The 21,972-nt window shown below is 42.2% G+C and overlaps 10 protein-coding genes across 10 annotated transcripts; 3 read left to right on the top strand and 7 right to left on the bottom strand.

Moving 5' to 3' along the window:
• Window positions 1-1,517: 1,517 nt before the first annotated feature.
• Window positions 1,518-2,881, bottom strand: RPL25_3 (60S ribosomal protein L25; the record flags this gene model as incomplete). Its single annotated transcript, XM_064828032.1, has 7 exons — window positions 1,518-1,594; window positions 1,649-2,274; window positions 2,329-2,400; window positions 2,450-2,523; window positions 2,587-2,668; window positions 2,730-2,795; window positions 2,850-2,881. The coding sequence occupies 7 exons, from the start codon at window positions 2,879-2,881 to the stop codon at window positions 1,518-1,520; spliced, it is 1,029 nt and encodes a 342-aa protein (XP_064685234.1).
• A 1,656-nt stretch (window positions 2,882-4,537) lies between these two features.
• RPS12_2 (40S ribosomal protein S12) lies at window positions 4,538-6,023 on the top strand (the record flags this gene model as incomplete). The annotated part of the gene is made up of 5 exons (XM_064828031.1): window positions 4,538-4,685; window positions 4,736-5,134; window positions 5,183-5,263; window positions 5,321-5,901; window positions 5,970-6,023. The coding sequence occupies 5 exons, from the start codon at window positions 4,538-4,540 to the stop codon at window positions 6,021-6,023; spliced, it is 1,263 nt and encodes a 420-aa protein (XP_064685233.1).
• Window positions 6,024-6,257: 234 nt separating this feature from the next.
• On the bottom strand, window positions 6,258-8,110 carry RPS7A_2 (ribosomal protein S7A; the record flags this gene model as incomplete). Its single annotated transcript, XM_064828030.1, has 6 exons — window positions 6,258-6,511; window positions 6,571-7,355; window positions 7,414-7,660; window positions 7,717-7,841; window positions 7,901-7,951; window positions 8,010-8,110. The coding sequence occupies 6 exons, from the start codon at window positions 8,108-8,110 to the stop codon at window positions 6,258-6,260; spliced, it is 1,563 nt and encodes a 520-aa protein (XP_064685232.1).
• Window positions 8,111-8,865: 755 nt separating this feature from the next.
• Window positions 8,866-9,450, bottom strand: ATC70_008784 (uncharacterized protein; the record flags this gene model as incomplete). The annotated part of the gene is made up of 4 exons (XM_064828029.1): window positions 8,866-9,025; window positions 9,086-9,270; window positions 9,333-9,357; window positions 9,413-9,450. The coding sequence occupies 4 exons, from the start codon at window positions 9,448-9,450 to the stop codon at window positions 8,866-8,868; spliced, it is 408 nt and encodes a 135-aa protein (XP_064685231.1).
• A 181-nt stretch (window positions 9,451-9,631) lies between these two features.
• On the bottom strand, window positions 9,632-12,331 carry ATC70_008783 (uncharacterized protein; the record flags this gene model as incomplete). The annotated part of the gene is made up of 8 exons (XM_064828028.1): window positions 9,632-10,646; window positions 10,702-10,742; window positions 10,808-11,035; window positions 11,094-11,299; window positions 11,356-11,779; window positions 11,854-11,998; window positions 12,058-12,233; window positions 12,296-12,331. The coding sequence occupies 8 exons, from the start codon at window positions 12,329-12,331 to the stop codon at window positions 9,632-9,634; spliced, it is 2,271 nt and encodes a 756-aa protein (XP_064685230.1).
• Window positions 12,332-12,497: 166 nt separating this feature from the next.
• On the bottom strand, window positions 12,498-13,098 carry ATC70_008782 (uncharacterized protein; the record flags this gene model as incomplete). The annotated part of the gene is made up of 3 exons (XM_064828027.1): window positions 12,498-12,610; window positions 12,672-12,931; window positions 12,992-13,098. 3 exons carry the CDS (start codon window positions 13,096-13,098, stop codon window positions 12,498-12,500), a joined length of 480 nt encoding a protein of 159 aa, XP_064685229.1.
• Window positions 13,099-14,994: 1,896 nt separating this feature from the next.
• ERG4_2 (C-24(28) sterol reductase) lies at window positions 14,995-16,220 on the top strand (the record flags this gene model as incomplete). The annotated part of the gene is made up of 3 exons (XM_064828026.1): window positions 14,995-15,334; window positions 15,401-15,715; window positions 15,778-16,220. 3 exons carry the CDS (start codon window positions 14,995-14,997, stop codon window positions 16,218-16,220), a joined length of 1,098 nt encoding a protein of 365 aa, XP_064685228.1.
• Window positions 16,221-16,253: 33 nt separating this feature from the next.
• On the bottom strand, window positions 16,254-18,156 carry ATC70_008780 (uncharacterized protein; the record flags this gene model as incomplete). Its single annotated transcript, XM_064828025.1, has 4 exons — window positions 16,254-17,421; window positions 17,499-17,836; window positions 17,911-17,996; window positions 18,078-18,156. The coding sequence occupies 4 exons, from the start codon at window positions 18,154-18,156 to the stop codon at window positions 16,254-16,256; spliced, it is 1,671 nt and encodes a 556-aa protein (XP_064685227.1).
• A 604-nt stretch (window positions 18,157-18,760) lies between these two features.
• Window positions 18,761-20,244, top strand: ATC70_008779 (60S ribosomal protein L12; the record flags this gene model as incomplete). The annotated part of the gene is made up of 3 exons (XM_064828024.1): window positions 18,761-18,870; window positions 18,932-18,963; window positions 19,031-20,244. The coding sequence occupies 3 exons, from the start codon at window positions 18,761-18,763 to the stop codon at window positions 20,242-20,244; spliced, it is 1,356 nt and encodes a 451-aa protein (XP_064685226.1).
• Window positions 20,245-20,338: 94 nt separating this feature from the next.
• ATC70_008778 (uncharacterized protein) lies at window positions 20,339-21,972 on the bottom strand (the record flags this gene model as incomplete). Its single annotated transcript, XM_064828023.1, has 4 exons — window positions 20,339-20,699; window positions 20,778-21,070; window positions 21,133-21,749; window positions 21,810-21,972. 4 exons carry the CDS (start codon window positions 21,970-21,972, stop codon window positions 20,339-20,341), a joined length of 1,434 nt encoding a protein of 477 aa, XP_064685225.1.

The raw sequence follows: 21,972 nt of genomic DNA, 5'->3' as shown, positions 1-21,972 counted from the left end.
CTGGACGCAAACATGTAGTCATATCTCCAGAGCAAACCGCTATGACGAGTTGGTGGCATTGCAAATGTATACATCTGACGCTGCCACAGAAAGGGGCCATCTCCTCCTCTTGCCCCGAGTTTAATGATATGTAGTATTTCCACTTTAGAATGAAACGCTGAAAGGGATATGTCTTCTCGTTCCTGCTTTGGTATGTGCCCCAGGGATTTATTTGTCATCGTGTTCGGACACAGTTGGATTGCAACGATGACCCGAATTCTTGGATCCGTAAGAGCAAGGGACATTTGGTTTCAGATCGGAGAAACAAAAATATATGTGTGTATTAAGCCAAAACGGGCAATTGGCCTAGGAAACCTCAAAGTTGCTCACAAATCTCTTTTTTGAACATTCAATTTTACGAGTTTTAAAGTTTACAACAAAAAGAATGTTTTCGAGCGTTCTTGACGCTAATTGAAGTTTCATTACCCTAAATAAGATGTTTAAATCGAGTTTGAAGCTTAGTACGAACGCCAAGAGTCAAAACATGCTACATATACTTGGAAAACGCAAGCGCGCAGCCCGCAGCAAGTGTTTGTTACAAACAAAATCCAGATGGTCTAGCTCATCGATCACTTTATATTTAGAAACGTGGTATAGCTTAATCCAAATCAATTTATATGAGCGAGGCTATGCTTGTTACAGTAATCGCCAAGAAGTTTAAAGAAGAGAGCAGACTCCTTCTTTTGGTTGAACCTGAGCAGACTGTTTAATACATTACATGAAATCTAGCTACTCAATTTTAAATGAGCAAGATTCAGGAAGCCCTTTGCAGTGCAGGAATAGAGCAAATACATCCTAGCACGGGTTCTCACAGATACTATCCATCATTTGCGTAGTAATCGACAGCTATCTGACTCGTCGGATGAATCGTTTTGCTAGAGAAATTAGTTCGATCTGGAAACTACTAGTCGAGCGTGCAGCTTTAATTGCCTTTTAAGTAACGGAAGGGCACATAGAAGGCAATATCTTCTGGCTTCAATTTTTACATTGAGTGTTGCTTGAATTGATCGAAGAACACAGTACTTCCATCGGGAAGCAACAAAAAGGGAAAGCTTTATTGTTGATCCAACACAATAAAAAGTTTTAACCAATCGGCTCAGGTGCCTCATCTTCCAGCCGTATGTGATGGTGCCAAATGTAATTAACCAGGTAACAAACATTTGTTTCGAAAAAGCTGCTGGTTCTTCTAAAGACTGATGTTTGAATCAACAAATCGCTGGAATGAGACCAATGAGCTTGATCCGACAATTGACCCTTAATCAGTCATGCGCCAGCATCTCTACATAAATCGTCGCATGGCTTAAATTAAGCTTTCTTGCATGAACACATCAAAATTGGAAGAGTTTATTGCTATTTTTTGAAAAAAAAAGTATATGTACTGTTAATAATGGAAACGGGCCAAAATTTAAGGAACAAAATTTTACAGAGTATGTACAAATGAGGTTTTTTTTTTTGCGTATAATAAAAAGAAATGTTGGTTAGAGAAGAGCTCCTCGTGCAAATCTTCTACGAGATCCGGTGTCTATATTAAAATCTAATATAGCATTTTCGAGGCCTAATAAAAGGATTATAAATATCAATCAATGCTTTCAGAATGCGATGAACTTACCAACAAACATCTTTTGGCTGTCATTTGAAAATGTTAACCCGGTAATGGGTGTGTCATGGCCTGCAGAGCCAACCCGTAACGTTTGCTGACTGTCAAAAGTACGAGCGTCAACAATATGAATATGAGAGACATGCTCTGTGAATGCCAACAAATCAACAGCACCAGTTTGTGTGAATTTGACACATCTTGCAGCGCCTTTTGTGATGGAAGGGTGTAAGCCTGCAAACCTTGCTAACGGATTACGACTTCTGATATCCCAAACATGGACAGAACCATCCTGACTTGATACAGCAAACTTCTCGGATGTATGGTTCCAAGCAACAGAGAAGTTGGCATCTCGAGAAACGGCCATGGTAGTAGCCAGCTCGTAATGTCCAGAATTCGTCACATTGAACAGCTGAACTCGGTTATCATCACCCACTGTGATCATTTTTCTACCATCTGGACTGACAGAGGTATAATTGACGGCAGTTCTGAATTCAAGAGTGTCGATTAATTCGAGATCTGGTACTGAAAAGACTCGAATGGATGCATCATTGTTGGATACAAGTAATCTGGTCTCTCCGTTCAAATGAGAGAAACATAATCCATTATTGATTGTGCAGCCAGGCGAGGTGGTGATGCTCCTGTTTTCAACATTTAGCCACACTGTCTCATCAATGCAAAACACACAAACTTACACTTGATAATCACTGTTTGTGTCCTTCAGTGTCAAATCTCCTCGTTGTCCGCCCGCCGCCCAATAGCCATAACTATTGCTCATGTCAAAATCAGATCAACCCTCAAATTACAAAAACTCACCCTGATGCCATGCAAGTTGGAGGATACCCAATGTCCTTTAATAGATAGCTTTTTTGTCCAGTTTTATAGTTGTACTGACAGTCAGAAATAGCATGTTAGTGTAACCCTTTGACACAAGTGAAGTACTGCTTGCTTACTCTATAAATATCTTGCCCGGTTGGAATGATTAGCTGGTTCTTATGATGCTCGTCATCTGTCAGTAGTAGATCTCTCAATTGCCTGTATACAATATGCGTAAGATGATCTGCAACTTATTTGTTTGTTTGTTGTGCATTTTTACCAATGATGAATTGTCACTTTTTGATCATGAACGATAGGCTTAGGCCGAACGTACATGTTTGTATCACTAATGAAACCAAATGTCAGGAAAGACCATTAAGGCATGTGATGATCTACTTACTTTGATACAAAAGACGTATCGATAACTGTCATTTTGTAAAATGTTGATATAGAATAAAGAAGAAAAAAAGAAAAAGATTTTTTCGCCTGTGAATAGGTTGAAGAAAAAAAAAAGAAACCCTACTAAAAAAAAAGAAAAAGAATTGCATAATAAGGGTTTCAGTTTAAGAGGCAGGAGAGGGCGAGACAGTACTAAGCTATATTCTGATTCACCGGATAAAGGAAAACGTGACGCAATTCTAGTTTTCCATAGTCATCTATATATCCAGATATGCTCAGCAACCAAAGAGTATATAGAAAGAGACCAGATCCCGAAGATCTATACTCATGTGGACATAAACATTCGACATTTGACAGCAATACATACATTTTCGTTAATCAGATTGGCTGATCATCCGAGAGCAAGCACCAATAGAATGAGTTGAACATTGTTCAGAAGTGCACATTGTTCGTTTGACACCCGATACGCTCGGAATGACTTGATTTCATTCACAAGGTTCGCTTGATATCGCCCAGTCGATGGAAGCAAAGAAACCACCTTGTTTCTTTAAATTTGTCTCTTCTACGATGCCCTATGTTTGTATCAACGGAAGCACTTTATATACGGGCATGCGGCATGCTTGTATTGCCTCTTATTGCTTGGAATTATGCAGTACACAGAGGCATTGGAGTGCTAATTTTTCGTGTCAGAAGCCGTTTTAAACCGCCAGAAGAGCACCAAATAATTGCTTTCATCTAGCTTTTACTTGCTGACACCTTTGCTCAACTTTTTGGAAATCAAAAAAACATGGACAAAAATCGATCAAACAGCATGAGGTACCCCTCATGGTTTTCATCAAAAATCAAACGATCGCGTTTTTTACCTTGATAACGAAGACTTTTACTACGGTATATATTAATTCAAAATGCTTCTTTCGATCCAAAGCAACTCCTGAAAGCATCTTTGTGGAACCTTGATATGGAAAATCTCGACATTTTGGCCAAAAACCTTCTTTCATATTTCCTCAAATTACTTAATAAGTTTATTCAAAACATTCACGTTACTTGGTACCATTGAATGCGCCTTGACAAGCGCTCCAGGAAAGCTTAAAGAAGCAGAGGATGATCATCATATTTTATATAGTCGAATACGGCAAAATGGTTCAATCGAGTCGAAAAACATCAAAATTTGTCCAATCGAGAACAGACTATAAATCTGGGTTTGAATCAATTTTGGCTGGTAGGGCTGGCTGGCAAGCTCAATGCCCTTTCCATCATGAAGGCAATATAGTAATAAATGCTTTGAAGCATATGGAAAGTAGGTGGCAAATTACATAGACTTCTTGCTAGCCTTGCTATATTCCTTGCATTCTATAGTTAATAACGCCTGTTTATTGAAATACTTGTTAGATCAGCTTCTCTCCTTTTTGAGGCTTTGAAAGCATCTAGGGACTGAACATTTATTATGTTATGATGATACTGGTAGCATGGATGAAACAGTGAATGTATTGATCCGAAAATCAAGACCATCATTTCAGTTGGATCAAAGCAGTAAATTTCATAAAGCATCGCCTTCCTAATTACTGTCCATTCAGGCGAATGATGGCCAATGCTGCTATCCAATCAAGCAAGTCGCGTAACATTTGACGAGAGAATTCAAGTTTTGACACGCGATCCTCTATTTTATTTTATTTTATTTCAAACATCAACATGCTGTCCGCCTTTCCTCCAGGTGCGAAGAGAAGAAAAGTAGAAACTAAAGAAACTATCAACAATGAAAAGACAGCTATCAGCACTTATAAAGCTCTCAAATTGCGCTCGATACATCATCCACGTACCTTTGGAAGAAATCTGATAGGTAAAAGCGATACCATCATTGACTCGACGCAAAATCTGACAAGGACATAGTGCCTGCACGATCTATATTGCCTAGATTTAAAAGCCCAAACAACATGGTATATCAATTCGTCTTTCCTGATAGTGAATTATGTACGCCATTCTATCTCGATTTTTGCCATCATGCTCAGGGAGGCCATATACTGGCTGTGGGAGATGAGGATGGCCGCACAACTCTTTTACGAACAGACAAGGACAACAATGCAGACAATGCCGAATACCATCAGTCCTTTTATTGCCACAAGCATTCTATTACCGATATTAAATGGAGCAATAATGACACCATGCTCTTGACAGCAGCAACAGATAGACTCGTTAGACTGTGGGATGTGGAAGTGCAGACATCGTTGGCCGAATTCTCTGGACATGGCGATGTCGTAAAATCAGTCAATTGGCATCCTAGCAATGAACGTAAGTCTTGAAGTTATCGTCAGGCAACAAAACTCAACGAGTATACAGATTTGCTTGTCACTGGTTCCAAGGATGGTTCGTATCGGGTGTGGGATACAAGGTTCAATCAAAGAGCTGCTGCAGACCCAAGTAAGTCTCAATATCACTTGCATTCGATGGATCTGATACAAACAACATTGACGTTAGACGACCTGACTCGAATTCCCGTATACAACCCCATCAAAGTAGTACCCGATGCTCACAAAACATCAGTACCTCGAGGCGGAAAGCGAACAGGACCCAAACCACAGCGCATTCGATCCGTCACCTGCGCCATGTTTCTCAACAGGGACGAGGATAAGATCATATCCAGTGGAAGTACAGATGGATCCATTAAAGTATGGGATATTCGACATGGCCGCACTGCATCTGTGATTGCATCCGCCACATTTGCAACAGAGAGTGGAAATACAAGAGGAATCACAGATATGAAACTTGACAGCTCAGGACAGCGTCTATTCAGCAGTTGCATGGACAATCACATCTACATGCATTATTTATCGGATCTATCAAAACCAGCACTCAAGTTTTCGGATCCAATTTATAAAGTCGGTGGCTTCGATACTCGAATTTCTCTCTCACCAGATGATCGATTCTTACTATCCGGTTCACTCAACAAGGGGTTATTTGCCTGGGAGGTGGATCATCCAAATGCAAAGGCTCAGCAATTTGAAGGGCACACAGATAAAGTGACAGGCGTATCTTGGAGCAAGACATCCATGTTCCAGGTGAGATCATACAGTGTTGACATGATAATGGTGTGTGTGTGTGTGTGCTGACATGCTCTTTTTCCTAGTTTGCAAGTTGTTCTGAGGACTTCAATACTAGAATTTGGAATTTTGAGTTTTAAGAGCGCAAATGCGTGGCTCTTGTGTATATATGTTATTTTTATTATTGTTGTTGTATCACTCTACTATACCCTGATTGTCGTTATGCTCAACCAGTCATCGACAGGAAACGGAATAAAATCTTATTTCATGCTCAAGATTGCAGATTTATTTAGTCGGCTATTTTGCAGGACTCCTGAAAGAGAAGACTCCATAACTAAATTCATATCAAGAAAGCGTCTCTATGTACAGCTAATTCATCTGCGAGTCTTGACCACATACTGGGTGGCCGGACAAGCCAGAGTTGATGACGACTCTGGGTTGTCTCTGTCAGTCTCAATCAGGTTGCCATCTTCTAAGGTATCCTCTATTCTAGTCATCTTTTGTCGCACCATGAAAGCCGCTAAGCATGAGCAGCTGGCAATAAAGGAGCATACAAAGAACGTAAGATTCGGCATGGTCAAGACAGAGGAGTAGTATATGAAATTTATGCCCAAATGAGCAATCATCACTATTCGAAAGCTTGCGTTAACAAGAGGCATTGTTCTCAACAGCTGAAGCGAGACTTACTTGCAATGGAATCAAGGATGGCTACGGCACCCAACAGCTCACCCACTTGATTCGGCTTGACACAGGTTGTTAACAAACCACGAATAGACGGCTGTGCCAACATGGAGACACTCTGCAACATGCCTGCAGTCGTAAACAGCACCACATTGGAAGCCAATCCTGCCAACGCCAAACAAACAGCATCCATACCAATGCCCATCCTCACCATCCAAATGTCGAACAAGGTTGAGCTATTCACTATCTTTTCTTGATCTGCAGCTGTTGGGATTTGTGCCTTGGGGCATTTCTTTTTGAACAGTTTGGATAGTAAGGGCAAAATCCCAATCATCATCATGAGCTTCATAAGAGATGTGCAGGTGTAGTATAAGCTGCCCTCGTAAGCTGTCCATTTAAACTTGAGCATGGCATAGAGCAGTGTAGGTGGCCTTTTGACCAGTGCGAGTAGAAAATCGGCCAGTGCGATGCAGGGTAGAGCATATCGTGTCAAGTGAATAGGGCGATCTTTCAACAGAATGTTGAGTGCTGAGAAAATGTTGATATGGCTGCATAGCCCCATTGTTCGCTTGTTGGTATCATTTCCTTGCTGTGATGCATGTTGGTTTATACATTGGTTGGATTCTGGCAGTATCAACACAGTGTATAGCACGTTGATAATATCCACTATGAAGGCAACGTAAAATACATTGACAAGGTTGCCAGTGTGCTTGAGGATCTGGCTACTGACAAAGGGCCCAATAGCAGAGCCAATGAACAAACTCGCCATCAATCGTGCAAATATGACGGTTCTATGATGAAAAATGCCCTGTTAGCTTTCAGCCGACTCTGATTGCAAGGTGTGTTTACCTTGAATCGGCCGATGTGCAATCGGCGATGTACGCCTGAACAGCAGCCATCAAGACCCCTTCACCAGCCATGATGCCTCTGATCAATGGCCCTACAAACAATAAAGCAATGCCAATGGTATCATAGTATTTAGCTGTCAGTAAATCGCAAGAGACGTATAGCAGACTTCCTATTGTTGATATCCGCACGATAAGCGAACGGCCTTTGCGGTCAGAAAGTCGTCCATAGAATCCAGCGCCCAGCAACGCTATCACATCATGCATGTCAATGGTTATTTTGTATGGGGCAGATCTATATACGTACTGGATGCATATGTGAGAAACATGATGGCTGCTTGAGCCTTTGACACCATCTTTTGCACAGGTGGAATAGCACAATCTTTGAAGGGTATCAGACTATTGTCAAAATCGTTGTGTGTTTTGTAATATCTAGTTAACGATCGTCAATCGTATGCTCCCTCATCGTTCATCATGTTAAATCTAATTACATGCTACAGAAAATCTCTGTGTAAAATTGCACATGGGGAGCAATCAAAGCGCTAGAATCCAATGCCACATGAGTCCATGGCCCATTGTCTCTGTTATCATTCAACTCACCCTCCAGAAAATGCCACTAAAAACATGGGGAAGATGGCATACCATGAAGACGGCGTTTTTCTCTTGCTTGCAGCTGTTATCAATGGTGTGTTTTCGTTCATATGAGGTGTGTATAATGTGGCGAATGTAAGAAAGGGCCGTACATTAGCGCAAGTGGTATCCGTTTCCGGGTTTTGTAAATTGTTTCCAGACCTTTGTTTCACTGATTTTTGCAGAATTGATTGGCCAAGGGTTACTGTAGCACTACAATGGACTACCTTTCCATCACATCGATCATTAAATCAGGATTTACGTAGTGGTGATGCATTCGCAGAAGAAGATTGCCCTCATCTTATTGCTTATGCTGTATACACCACAATAGATTTAGAAATGCCTGAGGCTCGAATGCTTGAACCGATCACTAGGGAATGTCAGAAGCTCTAGCATCATTCGGTGTCCCTCATGCAAATGTTGCCATGGTTACTGTTGGGTTGTGCTGTTGAGAGACACTTTCAAACATCCAAGATCAGACTTCCTAAATGCTGGCAGTCTCCTCGGAAGCCCCTTGTTTTGTCAACATTGATGCAATGTGCCGATAACAGTCTTGCTAGTCGCGTAAATAGATGCTTGATGGTCGCCTTAGACACACTCCACTCTGATTTCTTTTGATTCCGAATGGCTGCAATCCACGCACGCTCCTTTACAGAAAAGCGAGTACTACAGACAAACACCCTTCAATGAATGGAACTGCCTTTGTCAATTGCATTATGCCCAGTGCTCATCCAACCCTCTCTCTTTCCTCACACGCAAATACCAACCCTTAGGCTATCAGGAGCATCTTTGGCGCGTATAATACAATTTCTTTATTCCATTCAAACTAATCAACAATCAAATCCTTAACTTTCCAATCCTCGTACGTTCCATCTGGCATAAATCGACGAACAATCAATGGGATTTTCTTTTCTCGTAACTCTTTGTTGGCAATCTTCAAAGCATCTGATTCGCCATCAATATCAATCATCACTGGTGCACTCAAACTATCAAGGATATGCATTAGTTGATTGCGCCAACACATTGTGGGTCCTGGCAGTAATTACCTAATTTGCAAAGCTCTTGTTCCCAAAATTCTGGCTCTTTCGTATTTTGTTAAATAAGGTGTGGTGATTCTTTCTGTACGCTCTGCAGAGTTTGTCGTTTCAGTGGCCGTGGTGCCTGCCATCACATCATCCAAAATAGCAACAGACTCGCCTGTGTTTTCATCATAAGTGGGCTCCTCGATGGGCTGTTGCTATCTGATTAGTACGACGGGTACATTCTCATGTTTTCGCCAGTGGTGATGTATACCTCTTCGTCGTAATGGTCTTGATAGCTAGATACAACGTCAATATTGCCGTTAATTTGGTGCACCATTTCGTTCAACTTACTCATTGTAATCTTGTGGCTCGTCGTCTTCGTAATCCATTGTGTATTTTGTAGTGTTTGAAAAGGAAAGAAAAAAAGCAAATGAAAAAAATGAGAGAGAGCTGGAAAAGTCTTTGTAGTAGCCATACAGTAGTCACCCAAATGTCAGTTGGCTCCACTGGCAACAAGCTCCATCCAATGCTTGTAGGATTAAAATGCATATTTATTATTACTACTGTTCTCTACATGTACACAATCTGATGCGATTGAACTGCTGTATTCATATGTTTGATCTCCAATGAACCACATGTAACGGATAAGCCTGATGCCAATGTATCATGCCATTGATAATTCAAATGCACTGGTTGAGGTGAGCCATGTCCATCCACATAGAACTTGGCTAGCAATCGTTGCTGCTGCTGCTGCGAAGAAGAAGAAGAAGAAGTATCGCCATATTGTTCCAACAAATCACTCACGTTCCACGTCAGACGATGCTTGGCTACATCCCAGGTCCCTTGTGGCGTGCTTTGCACATTGGTCACTTGCTGATCTGGCATGTTTACATAGACATGGCCACTCAGCTTACTCGGATTCAGGACCGCATTCTTGTTGTGCTTGATCATCAAGTAGGATATACCGTCTACACATTTCCAGGAAGGCATGAGTCGGACTGGCAATGCCAGAGCACTGCTGTTGATCTCATAGGCGAAACATGGCACAGGACTCTCGCTTTGGAACTGGCTGGTGTTGAGTAGATAGACACCATCCGCTTGTTGTGTGATGTACTGTGGGTTAGGTGAAAACTGCTGCATGCTGTCCATGTGGTGCAACTGCAGTAGGATGGGCGAGGTTGAAGCAGAGCCATGATAGGACACCATGATTTGACCTGAAATCAGCAAGGTATCTGGACTAGTGAGTGTAGTTTTTTCCAAGATGGAGACAGATAGATACTGTGGTTGTGGTTGTGGCTGCTGTTGATGGTTGACTTCAGGTATAGGCTGAAGCCAATTCACCGGTGCATCACTCAATGTTACTCCTGTGTTGGCCACAGATGGTGATTGCGTTTGTGGCGGGACACCGTAGGCCGCATGGAAAGGGTGGTGGGACACAATAGGTGACGGAGCTGTCATGAATGGATTGGAGTTGCTTGTATCGTTGGATGAAGTGGAAATCATTGAATTTGCTCTTGGGTTCTCTAGTCCGTAATTGGATGCAGAGGAGAATAAGCTGGACTCGGTTTGAGATCGATTCACAGTGCTATATAGGAAACAGTTAGATTCTTGTAGGACACACTTGTGCATGCTTGTCTTACTCTCTTCTGCCTCGGGCCCTTCGAGTGACAGTTGGTGTTCGCTAACAATACCACCACAATGTTAATCTCAATAGCCGCGCACCAAACGTATGCTTTCCGAACGTACCTCACGTAGCATGCTGGCCATCTTGTTAAAGGATTCATTTGCCTCTCTTGATTCCTCTTGCACTGCATCGTCCTTGATATTGATTTGCAACTTTTGGTTCAGTTTCAAGCTCTGGAAATCAGAGTCTAGGTCTTCTGATGTATTGCGCGATGAAATATCGGAGGCAATGGTAGGAAAACTGTTATTACTCTGCGGTATCGAAAATCCTTCTGCATCTACTAATGGAGCCTGGAAGAACAATCTAGTCAATCAATCTGTTTTATCAGCAGTTAGAGTGGATACGTACGCTGTTTGTGGTGGGCGTTGAGGTGGATTCAGTTGGAGCCGGGGCATGCTTATGCTCAGGCACAGGTGCTGGTGTGCTGTCCGCGGCAAATGATGTCTGCGGTGAGGGCGTATCCTCTTCTTCTTGAACATCTGCATACCCACCATGCTGTTGCGAAGAGAGGCTGCCATCGTCTATCTTTTTCTTCTTCATGAATACAGATTTGACTGGTACAGACACTGTTGAGCACTTTGCCTCGTGCATCCTGATTTGAGTAACTTACATTTGTTTGTGGAACGATGAGAATCATGCGAGCTCATTGTTGAAGATCTTTGTCTACTGCTATTGGCGGCAGTGCTCTGACCACCGTATTCCAACGTGTGGAGACCCTTTCCTCTCTCCCTGCAGAAATCATCGATATCATGTTCGACATCAAACACTTCAGCCGCAGAGAGTGTTATGCTGGCCATCTCGACTCGTTTCATCAACTGCTCGGATTGGATCTTTTCGAAATCCTGCACAAGCGTCTTTAATCTGGTGAGTCGTGCTTGGTCCAGCTTTTGATGTAAATCCAAATACGCTATGCCTTCGTGTTGCCATGATCCACTTTTTGCGCTGGAAGTTAAGTTTCGTGATTTCTTGAAAAGAGATCCTTTGACAGAGGACAATTTGTTTTTGTTTTCAAGGGACTGAATGAGAGGCTCCAGCTGATGATGATGGTGATATTTATCCGATTAAATTTTTTCCCGAGCAAGGTAATTCATGGGGGTTCAACATTTACCTGTTGCAATCGATGATAATCTTCAGAGGGTGATGCTCGTAAGGGCTTCTCAATGGTTTGAGATACTCTGTGAGCCATTTCAGAGTGATAGTTGGCTACCTGGTTGAACTCCTTCAGTAGCAATTCCCAAACAGGTGCAAAGTGTCTATCGTATCAACGTATTAAGCATCCCCTTTGCAGACCATGCTACCAACAGCTACAAACCCCAAGACACCTGGATCCATTATATACAATCGTTTGGATGCTTTTGCCAAACTTTTGGCATATGTTTCTTCAATTTGAGATCTCTCTTTAAAGTACTCGGCTAATTCCATGTCAAGCGCCATGGCATCTTTCAGCCTGGTCTGTGCAATGGTGATACCTTCTTTAGGCTTTTTCGTCTAGAGGAAGAAAAGCCTTAGATTTTCAGATAAACTACACACATTGACAAGCCAATAATTACTAAAAAGGCCTCTACATAGGCATTTGGGTTTGACATTTATATTGTGATGGGAGAAGATAAGCCTCTTGTTAGAAAACGAAGATATTAATTAAAATTAAGAATAGGAAAGTGGGGGGGGGGGGGGGGAAAAGAAACTTGTTGAGAAAGAGTAAAGAAGAGAAAAATGGGAATTTAAAAATAACAACCAGACTCAAATGATTTTTTACTCTTCATCCTCAGGGTCAGCACCGAATTGCTTGTAATCAATCTTCTTTCCGCGAGTTCTTCTGCCACCAGAAATGATTAAGCTTGTATCCAGGACTTCCAATTCACCCTCTGGAGAGATCAAACATGTTAGGTATCATCATCTGTCATATGCAAACGCAACATATCATACCGGAAATATCACTCTTGTCCTCATTATCAGACGCATCATCATCACTGTCCTTTTGCTTTCTAGACTTTTGCTTGGACTTTTTGCTAGAACTACTACTGCTACCACCTTTGTTTGAGCTCTTTTTGGGCTTCACAACCTCTTCATCCGATGAATTGTCCTCTTCCTCCTCCTCCTCTTCTTCTTCTTCTTCTTCCTCTTCCTCAGATTCGTCATCACTGACATCCCTGCTCTTGTGTTGCTTCTTTTTGCTGGCAGCGTTGCTAACGAAAACTCAATTCAGTATATACATGTGATAACGTGTGTCAGCATGTCATCCCTACCTCTTTTTCAAGACCTTCTTTTGAGGTTTCTCATCCTCACTACCTGAATCTTCAGTGTTCTTACGTTTGTTGGCTAAGGCTAAAAGCTTGGAGCGACGGTCAGACATGGTTGTAGTTAATTAAAGAGAAAAAGGGAAAAAAAAAAAGAGAGAGAGAGAGAGAGAAGATGAGATATGAGAGTCAAATGAAGAGGGTAGAACTGGAAGATATGGCGCGTTTCGCAGTCAAATCAAAGGTTAAGGAAAAAATTTTGCAACTCCTTGATATGTGTAACTGTTCATGTACTCCTGTTACCAAATGCTTAATTTTGGCGTGATGTGGTTGATCTTTGTCAACATCTTTGGAGTGGTGAATGTATCAACTGGGTTGTCATGTGGATCCTACCTTTTTTTTTTATTGTAAAAATATAGTAAATCTATGTGATACCTTGTACAGAGGCCCATGGCTAGAACCCAAACGCAATGAATGAACTGAATCGCTAGCCTTATCCTTCTATGAAGAAAGATTCATGCAGCAATGTCAAATTCAGTACAGCAACAAAATTGAGGAGAACATTGTTTCAAACCCAGTGGATCAAGCCAAATTTGTCTATAAAGATCAAGACTGACATGACATGCTTCTATAAGCTTTTATATGACATTTTTGATGTACATCTAGCGGTAAATAATAGTTGTCTATTGGAATTTTAGAATTCACTCTTATTACCCCTTATAAGATGTCTTGAATATGATCCATGATTTCGTGAGTTCAAATGAGATGAGGTGTTAAAAACAAAATGCTGGCTACTGGAAGTACAACAAGAGCAGAGCAAAGCAACCGTGCTAAGCTAAAGTATATTTATTATTAGCTTCACAGACATCGATTGCCTTCATAATTAGAATGGCATTGATTTTGCCAGCAAGCAGCCAGAATTGGTTTCGACTCCGCTCCATTTCTGCTTCATATTGGCCAGATTTTGAGGAAAATCGACTTGCTCGATCTATTTTATCTGAATAGACTATGCAAGTTGTGATTATCAACCCATATTCTCTTAAGCTTCTTAAGAGTACTTTTCAAGGCGCACTCGGTAGTGCTAATTTTATCAAGTGTTTTGAACAAACTTATTGAGCTATGCTGAAGAATATGAAATAACGTTTTTGGCCAGAATGTCAAACTTTTCAATAGAAAGATTTCACAAACGCAGTTTCAGGGGTTACTTTGGGTCGAGAGAAACATTTTGAGTTAATACATGTTATAGCAGATGTCTTCATTTTGGGGGTCAAAAACGCGATCGCTTGATTTTCGATGAAAACCATGAGGGGTCACCTCATGCTTTTTGGTCGAATTTTGGCCATGTTTTTTTGATCCTCAAAAAGTTGAGCAAAGGTGTCAGAAAGTAACTGCTATATGAAAGCACTGATTTGACACTATTCTGGCAGCCTAAAACGGCCTCTAGCACGAAAAACCAATGCTCAAATGTATTTGAATTTCGCTGTGTTTTGCATTTTATTGAGTAGTCAGAGGTAATGCAAGTAAGGTGTATGCCCTTGCATGGATTGTTCCCATTAAAACGAACGTGAAGCATTGCAGAACAACCAAATTCACGCTTATAGATCGTTCATAGAGGGGTGTTAAGCGATAATACAAGGCCAAATTGTAAGAATTATTATAGTTTAGCAGGATTTGGGAAGCATTCAATACTGACACGAAGCATTACATAAAGTAGACGTTTTCTGATTCGCTCATGTACAGATGTATAACAGACAGACAGCGCCTCATGTGCCTCATTAACGCTTACCAAAGACGCTTTGATCTTATTTTACTAATTGATGCCAAACATCTATTTGATGTATTAGTTGACAACAACCTTAAAATTTCACCTGCTTCATAAAAGACGGCGATCTTATTTAATAGGGCGACAACACACATCTCCGTACCCTTTTTTTTTTTTTTTCTTTTTCTTCTTCTCTACCAAACCAACAAAAACTGGACACAAACTTATATTAAATACAACTCTTCACAAAATGAACGATTTCATGGAATACTGCCTCAAGCGGTTCTATCGATCCTCAGGCTGGAATGAAGAGAATCAATACTCCAACCTGTGCTCATGGTCTCGAGCCATACTCGATTTCCACACACCCAAGGGCCTTTCGCTTGTGATATCCAAATTACCAACACCTCAATTCAAACCATCGTATACCTTGAACGCTTTGCCTACATTGAACGGTAGTCTTGGCTATCTCTATACATCGAGAGCATTGGATATCGGTACCAGTGCTACTGTGGATTTTCAGGATATGATTGATCGATTTCGAATTGTGACAAAGCCAACTTTTAACTCAAAAGGGGATGATTACAAAGGTTTGCATATGTAAAGTGCACAGACTAAATTGATGCCAGTTGATTAACACGCTAGCCCACGCTTAGCTGATCCAGATTATTTATTGTATGGAAGAATGTTCTTTCCAGGCGCTCGTCTAGAAGCCATGTATGTGCGTCGTATTTCAGAGCATGTTCAATATTCAGTAACAGCTGTCAACAATGCACGTGCATATGTATCTCCACAAGTGGCAATGCAATTACAGTACGATGTAGGCAAGTGGTGCTCAGAGTGCTCGTACACATCAGACGATGGGCTATTGGGATTGAGAGCACTGTATAACTTTGGTCAGCCTGTGTCTTCAGGGCAGTGGTCTGCAGGAACTGAATTATACTACGGTGTGCTCGACAAGAGTGGCGGATGTAAGTCAAACAGTATCAGTGATGGACAGGCAAGGCAATGAACTAACATGTCTATTGGACAGTATCCACCGGCATTCGTTATCGTACACTACCCTCATCCAACGCACCACCCATCAGCTTCACGTATACCTTGAACCCTATCGTCGGCCACATGTCCACAAGTTATGTTGCCAAAGTATCAGATCAGCTTGTCATGTGCTCTCGCTTTGATTTCAGCATCTATTCCTATGAAAGTGATTTAGCACTTGGCTTTGAATACCGTACCAAAAACAAGAAACCGACGATAGAGACCCAAATAGATCAGGGCGGTGTGGTGACATTGACAGCAGATCGCACCGAGACATTAGAGGGATTGATCAAAGCAAGATGGGGATTTGCCAAGGGACTCGCATTGATGTGGGAGGGACGATTTAAAAACACACTGTTTAGTTTGGGATTGACAGCAGATCTTAAAAGTACCAGCCCCATTCGCACCATTGGACTAGAAGTACAATACTTTTCGTAAATAAACCTCTTTTTTATTATTATTATACACAATTTAATGACCATGACCATCGTCTTCAGGGTTGCCTCTTTGTTCAGGTGCAACCTTGATGAAATCATCAATTCTCAAGATGGCAATAGCAGCTTCAGTGGCACTCTTTAGCGATTTGATCTTGGACATGGTGGGTTCCAAAATACCAGCCTTTACATTGTCACGCACAGCACCGTCAATCAATTCGAGACCATACCACTTGAGAGCACGCTTGCGATCATCAGCATCGGCATTAAGGGCAGTATTGTGATAGGCACGAAGCTTAGCGACTAATTCAGTAGAGTCCTTGGCAGCATTGACAGCGAGTGTTTTGGGGATCACAAGCAAGGCATTAGCAAATTCAGCGATAGCAAGTTGTTCACGAGATCCCAAGCTAGTGGCGAAATTTTCAAGGTATATACTCAAGGCAGATTCAACAGCACCACCGCCGGGAACAACACTGTTGCTTTCTAATGTTCTCTTTACAACACAGAGGGAATCATGAAGAGATCTCTCCATTTCATCCAACATGTAGTCGTTGGCACCACGCAGAATGACGGAAGCAGAGTTTTGAATCTTTGTACCCTTTACCAATATACATTCATCGTCGGAAATACGCTCTTGGATCACTTCTTCAGCTTGACCGAGAGAGCTAGCTTCAAAGGTCTCTTCGCCTTCCAAGTTGGCCAAGGAAGACACCAAAGTAGCGCCAGTTGCCTTGGCAATACGCTTCAAATCCTCCTTCTTACAACGACGAACAGCCATAGCACCAGCTTCAACGAAAAGCTTGAGACACAAATCATCGATACCCTTTGTTGTTAAAATGACGTTGGCACCAGTATCCAAGATCTTTTGAATACGTTCGGTTGTGATTTCAATTTCTCTCTTACGAATGTCTTCCAACTTGTCGGGATCATCAACCACGATATTGACGCCAAGGTGCATACGGGCCTTTTGTAAATTCATATCCAAGCAAGCAATTTTGGCGTTCTTGATTTGTTTCTTCATGGCTTGAGAGGCGACAGTGCAGTTCAAGGCGTAACCACGAACAAACTGAGATTCGAGACCAGATTTACCGTGTGCCTTGAGAATGTTGACAGCCTTGACGGGGTACTTGGTTTCACCACGAGTGTTGGTGGATTTAACAGCTAAAATAGCTTCGACGGCGAGGTTGGCAAAGAACTTGGAGTCACTAAAAATGCGCGAATATCAGCATTGTTTGCACTGTGTATACATCCTCTTGCCCTCCCCTCCCCCCCAACTACTTACGATCCAATGATCTTGGAGCTCATGGAAGTCTTTGCAGAGTTGATGAGACATTCTTTACCGAGTGTGTCGACTTTGATGGACATTTCATTGGCAATGAAACGACAAGCTTCCTTGGAAGCCAAACGGTAACCGGTGATGATGGTGGTGGGGTGAATCTTGTTCTTGACGAGTTCGTTGGCACGCTTCAAGAGTTCGGCAGCAATGATGACTACAGAAGTAGTACCATCACCCACCTCACGATCTTGTTGTTGGGCCAGCTCGACCAACACTTTACCAGCGGGGTGCTCTACTTCGAGTAATTGAAGGATAGTAGCGCCATCGTTGGTGATAGTAACATCCTATAAAGGTGTGTGTGTGTGTGTGTGTTGGTTCCTGAATATGATCTAAAGACTCTTTCTGTATCCACACTTACACCAATTTCATCGACAAGCATCTTATCCAAACCAACAGGGCCCAAAGAACTCTTGACAATGTTGGCAATGGAAGCAGCAGCAAGGACTAAAATGTACAAGATTTGATCTGTCAGATGACGACGCACAGTGACAAGACGCGTCAAATGGAGCGCCCACAAGCACTTACCGTTGCTGGAACGGACATCTTGACCGGTGGTACGTTCACCACCCAGGAAGAGTGAGTTGTTTTGGTCTCTTTGATACATGATGGAATAAGCAGTAAGAAAAAGATGAAAAACGAGAGAAAAAGAGGATGATACGAACTCCACCTGTTTCTTTTAAGCAAACCACTCAAAATTTTGCCTCTCAACCCGCCAACACCCCTAATTCTACACGTCGTCTCGTTCTCGCAAGTCTAATATGGGTGGAAATTGAATTGGTTTGAAATCATGGTGGCTTATGGCTATTGGAAGTTCAAGGAACAAACAGAATCAACGCTATTCAATTGGTGGAGGCCCTGAGAGTTTGCATGTGTTGGATGGATATATTCAGCTGGCAGTGTGTAAGGCGGTATGAGATGCATCATGGCCATCTCATCTAAACAAGACGAGGCTGTACAGCATCTAGATGTTGATTCATAACGTATGCAGAGACTTGATAGAATGACTGGATGGATAGGACAATGACCACTAAACCATATACAGCAATATAATGTGGAAAACAAAAAAAGACAACTTATAGTCTGTATCAGCTTACTCCTCAAGTAGTGCTATTTTTTTTTTTTTAGTATAGAAATGATGGCATATATAAACCAAGACATGGATTGTGCATGTCGTTTTATCTTTACTCTTGCTATTACACAGCTGCAACATGACTACTACTGCTTTCACCACAAATGAAGATGCTCAACGTCAAGACGACCAACATATTGAGATTTGGAAGATGAAGACATTGGTGCAGAATTTGGATGCTGCCAGAGGGTAAGTGCATTTCAGATGCTGGCATTGGTTGGGGCCTGGTGCTCACATTCTGCTCTTATAGCAATGGCACTTCAATGATCTCCCTCATTATTCGTAAGTAAATACAGCACCAAATGGCAATACTTGAGATATACTCATACCACATTCATGAATATGTTAGCGCCTCGCTCTCAAATATCGCAAGTGACATGCATGCTGACCAACGAACAGGGCACAGCTTCCAATATCAAATCCCGAGTCAACAGACTTTCTGTGCTCTCTGCCATCACATCCACGTTGCATCGCCTCAAACTGTACACCAAGGTACCTCCCAACGGCCTTGTACTCTACTGCGGCACCATTGTTACAGACGAAGGCAAGGAGAAGAAGGTCAACATTGATTTTGAGCCACACAAACCCATCAACACGTCGCTGTATCTCTGCGACAACAAATTCCACACAGAAGCACTGTCCGAACTGATCGAAACTGACTCCAAGTTTGGCTTCATCGTCATGGATGGTCATAGCACGCTATTTGGTACCTTGGCAGGCAACACAAGAGACATCGTTCACAAGTTCTCTGTGGATCTACCCAAGAAACATGGCCGTGGTGGTCAGTCTGCCCTGCGTTTCTCTCGTCTGCGAGAAGAAAAGCGACATAATTACGTGCGCAAAGTAGCTGAACTGGCCATCCACTTTTTCATCACCAACGACAAGGTCAATGTCTCTGGTTTGGTGTTGGCGGGTTCAGCTGATTTCAAGACAGAGCTCTCCCAATCTGAACTGTTTGATCCTCGATTGCAGGCCAAGGTGATCAAGGTGGTGGATGTCTCGTATGGTGGTGAAAATGGCTTCAATCAAGCCATCAATTTGGCTGCTGATTCACTAGCCAATCTCAAATTTGTGCATGAAAAAAAGTTGATTGGATCCTACTTTGATGAAATCTCGCAAGATACAGGCAAGTACTGCTTTGGTGTAAGCGATACACTCAAGGCATTGGAGCTGGGTGCTGTGGAGAACTTGCTTGTGTGGGAGACGCTGGAGACACCTCGTTACGTGGTGAGAGATGCCAACAATGATGAACATGTGATTCATCCCAGCAAGGAACAGGAAAAGACCAAAGCGTTCCTCAAAGATCCCTTGGCAGATGTGAGTGCGGATAACAACAAGAACGAGATGTCTGTGGTGGAAGTAAAGCCCTTGGTGGAATGGTTTACAGAGCACTACAAGGACTTTGGCGCCAACTTGGAGTTTGTTACCAACCGCTCTCAAGAAGGGGCACAGTTTTGTAAGGGATTTGGTGGCATTGGCGGCATTTTGAGATATCCTGTCAATTTTGAGCAACTTGATTCTGTCGACGACGACGAATTCGATTCTGATTCTGATTATTATTAAATAAATTTATTCTATACAAGAGAGTGGATATACATTGCTAGTGGAAATATTTACAAATGAAGTTGTGTGTGTGTGTGTGTGTGTGTGTGTGCTATTAAAAGTATGGAAAATGAGAGCAGTAAGGCTCGCTTGTGTGGATCATGTGGTATGGCAACTGCATCTCCTCATAGTACGCAAAGCAGCCCGTGTCCCCTTCGAACTTGATGTCTGGAACAAAAGGTGGGGTCAACTGGCGAGCCAACACTTGCCCAAAGTCTATGCCCTTGAACCACGGGTGTTGCTTGATATCATTTGCTCCATTCTTCAAGTTGCCAAATCTCTCAGATGCTTTTGTTTTCAGCAGATTCTGCAGTAAATCAATCACCTCAGAGCTCATGCTACAGGGAAATGTCACATCACACTCTAGAATCTTTTGGTATTGATCAATGGGGGTTTTAGCAGTGAACGGTGGGTTTCTGTTAAAAAAAAAAAAAGAGTGGCGCTTGCATTAGGGCACATGCGTGGATACGTAACAAATGCTCATGAATAATTACCCTGCGATCATTTCATAGATGAGCACACCGAGACTCCACCAATCCACAGCTTTTGTATAGCCTTGAGAACGAATGATTTCAGGTGCCAAATAGTCAGGCGTACCACATACGGTCCATGTGCGGTCAACCACTCTTTTCGCAAAGCCAAAATCAGTAATTTTGATATGGCCCTGACGATCAATCAAGATGTTTTCAGGCTTTAAATCACGATAAGCAATGTTGATACTGTGCAAATACTCAATAGCCAAGACCACTTCTGCAGCATAGAATCGAGCTTCGTCCTCTGTGAATGCCTACACACATACACACATGAGTCTACTACAAGATCTCACGTTGACATAAACCAAGCGCATACCTTTCGTTTGCGAAGTTGACGAAACAACTCACCGCCAGGAATATAGTCCATGACAAGAAAGACATGACTTTCACTTTGAAAACTACCCCACAACTTGACTAAAAAGGGATGAGACACAGACCCCAATACATCACGCTCATTGTTGGCATGCTCTATTTGACGTTTGCTGACAAGGTCCTTCTTGCTGATGGTTTTGATAGCGTAATATTTTCCATTGACTTTGCTTTTCGCTAGATGAACACGAGCAGATGAACCAGTGCCTACCGTTTGCTTGATGATAAAGTCATCCAATGACAGCCGACGATGTCTACGGCTCATGTTGTACTGGTGTTTATATACGGGTATCTCGTTGCTGTCAGGTAGATGGCTTGTGCTGTTTTCGTTGCTGTCTTGTATACTGAGATGCTCAATACATTTATCAATAGGTTCTACCGATGGACATGCTTTGGTGACCGTAGGGTGAATGTGTGGGGAGGATATAGGAGAGTTGACTCTTGAGGCGAGGTTGCTGATGGGAGAGATGGGTGCTGGTGGTGAGCAAGAAGTGAAAAAGTTGTCTGGTAGTTTGTGGGTGAATATGGGTTTGGGAGTAGTGACAGGTGTCATTATCGTTGGATCTGTGTGATCCGTGGTTAATTTCTTATCTTTGAAAGCAGGCAATGTTTGCATGTACTCACTAGTCTTCTCCTTGTCATCAGGATCATCTAGCAAAGTCTTTTCAGAGTCAGTTGATTTTCTGCTGTCTGTATGTGTCTTTTTCAGTGAACAACGGCACACAGGAGGAGGAGGTGATGATATATACTGCAATAGATGTTGCTGGTCACTACTGCTGAGTAGCAT

This window comes from Mucor velutinosus (genome assembly GCF_035048745.1).
Source record: "Mucor velutinosus strain NIH1002 chromosome Unknown tig00001563, whole genome shotgun sequence".
Lineage (NCBI taxonomy): Eukaryota > Fungi > Mucoromycota > Mucoromycetes > Mucorales > Mucoraceae > Mucor > Mucor velutinosus.
Note: the sequence above shows the minus strand (reverse complement) of the source record. Positions and strands in the feature narration are given on the sequence as shown.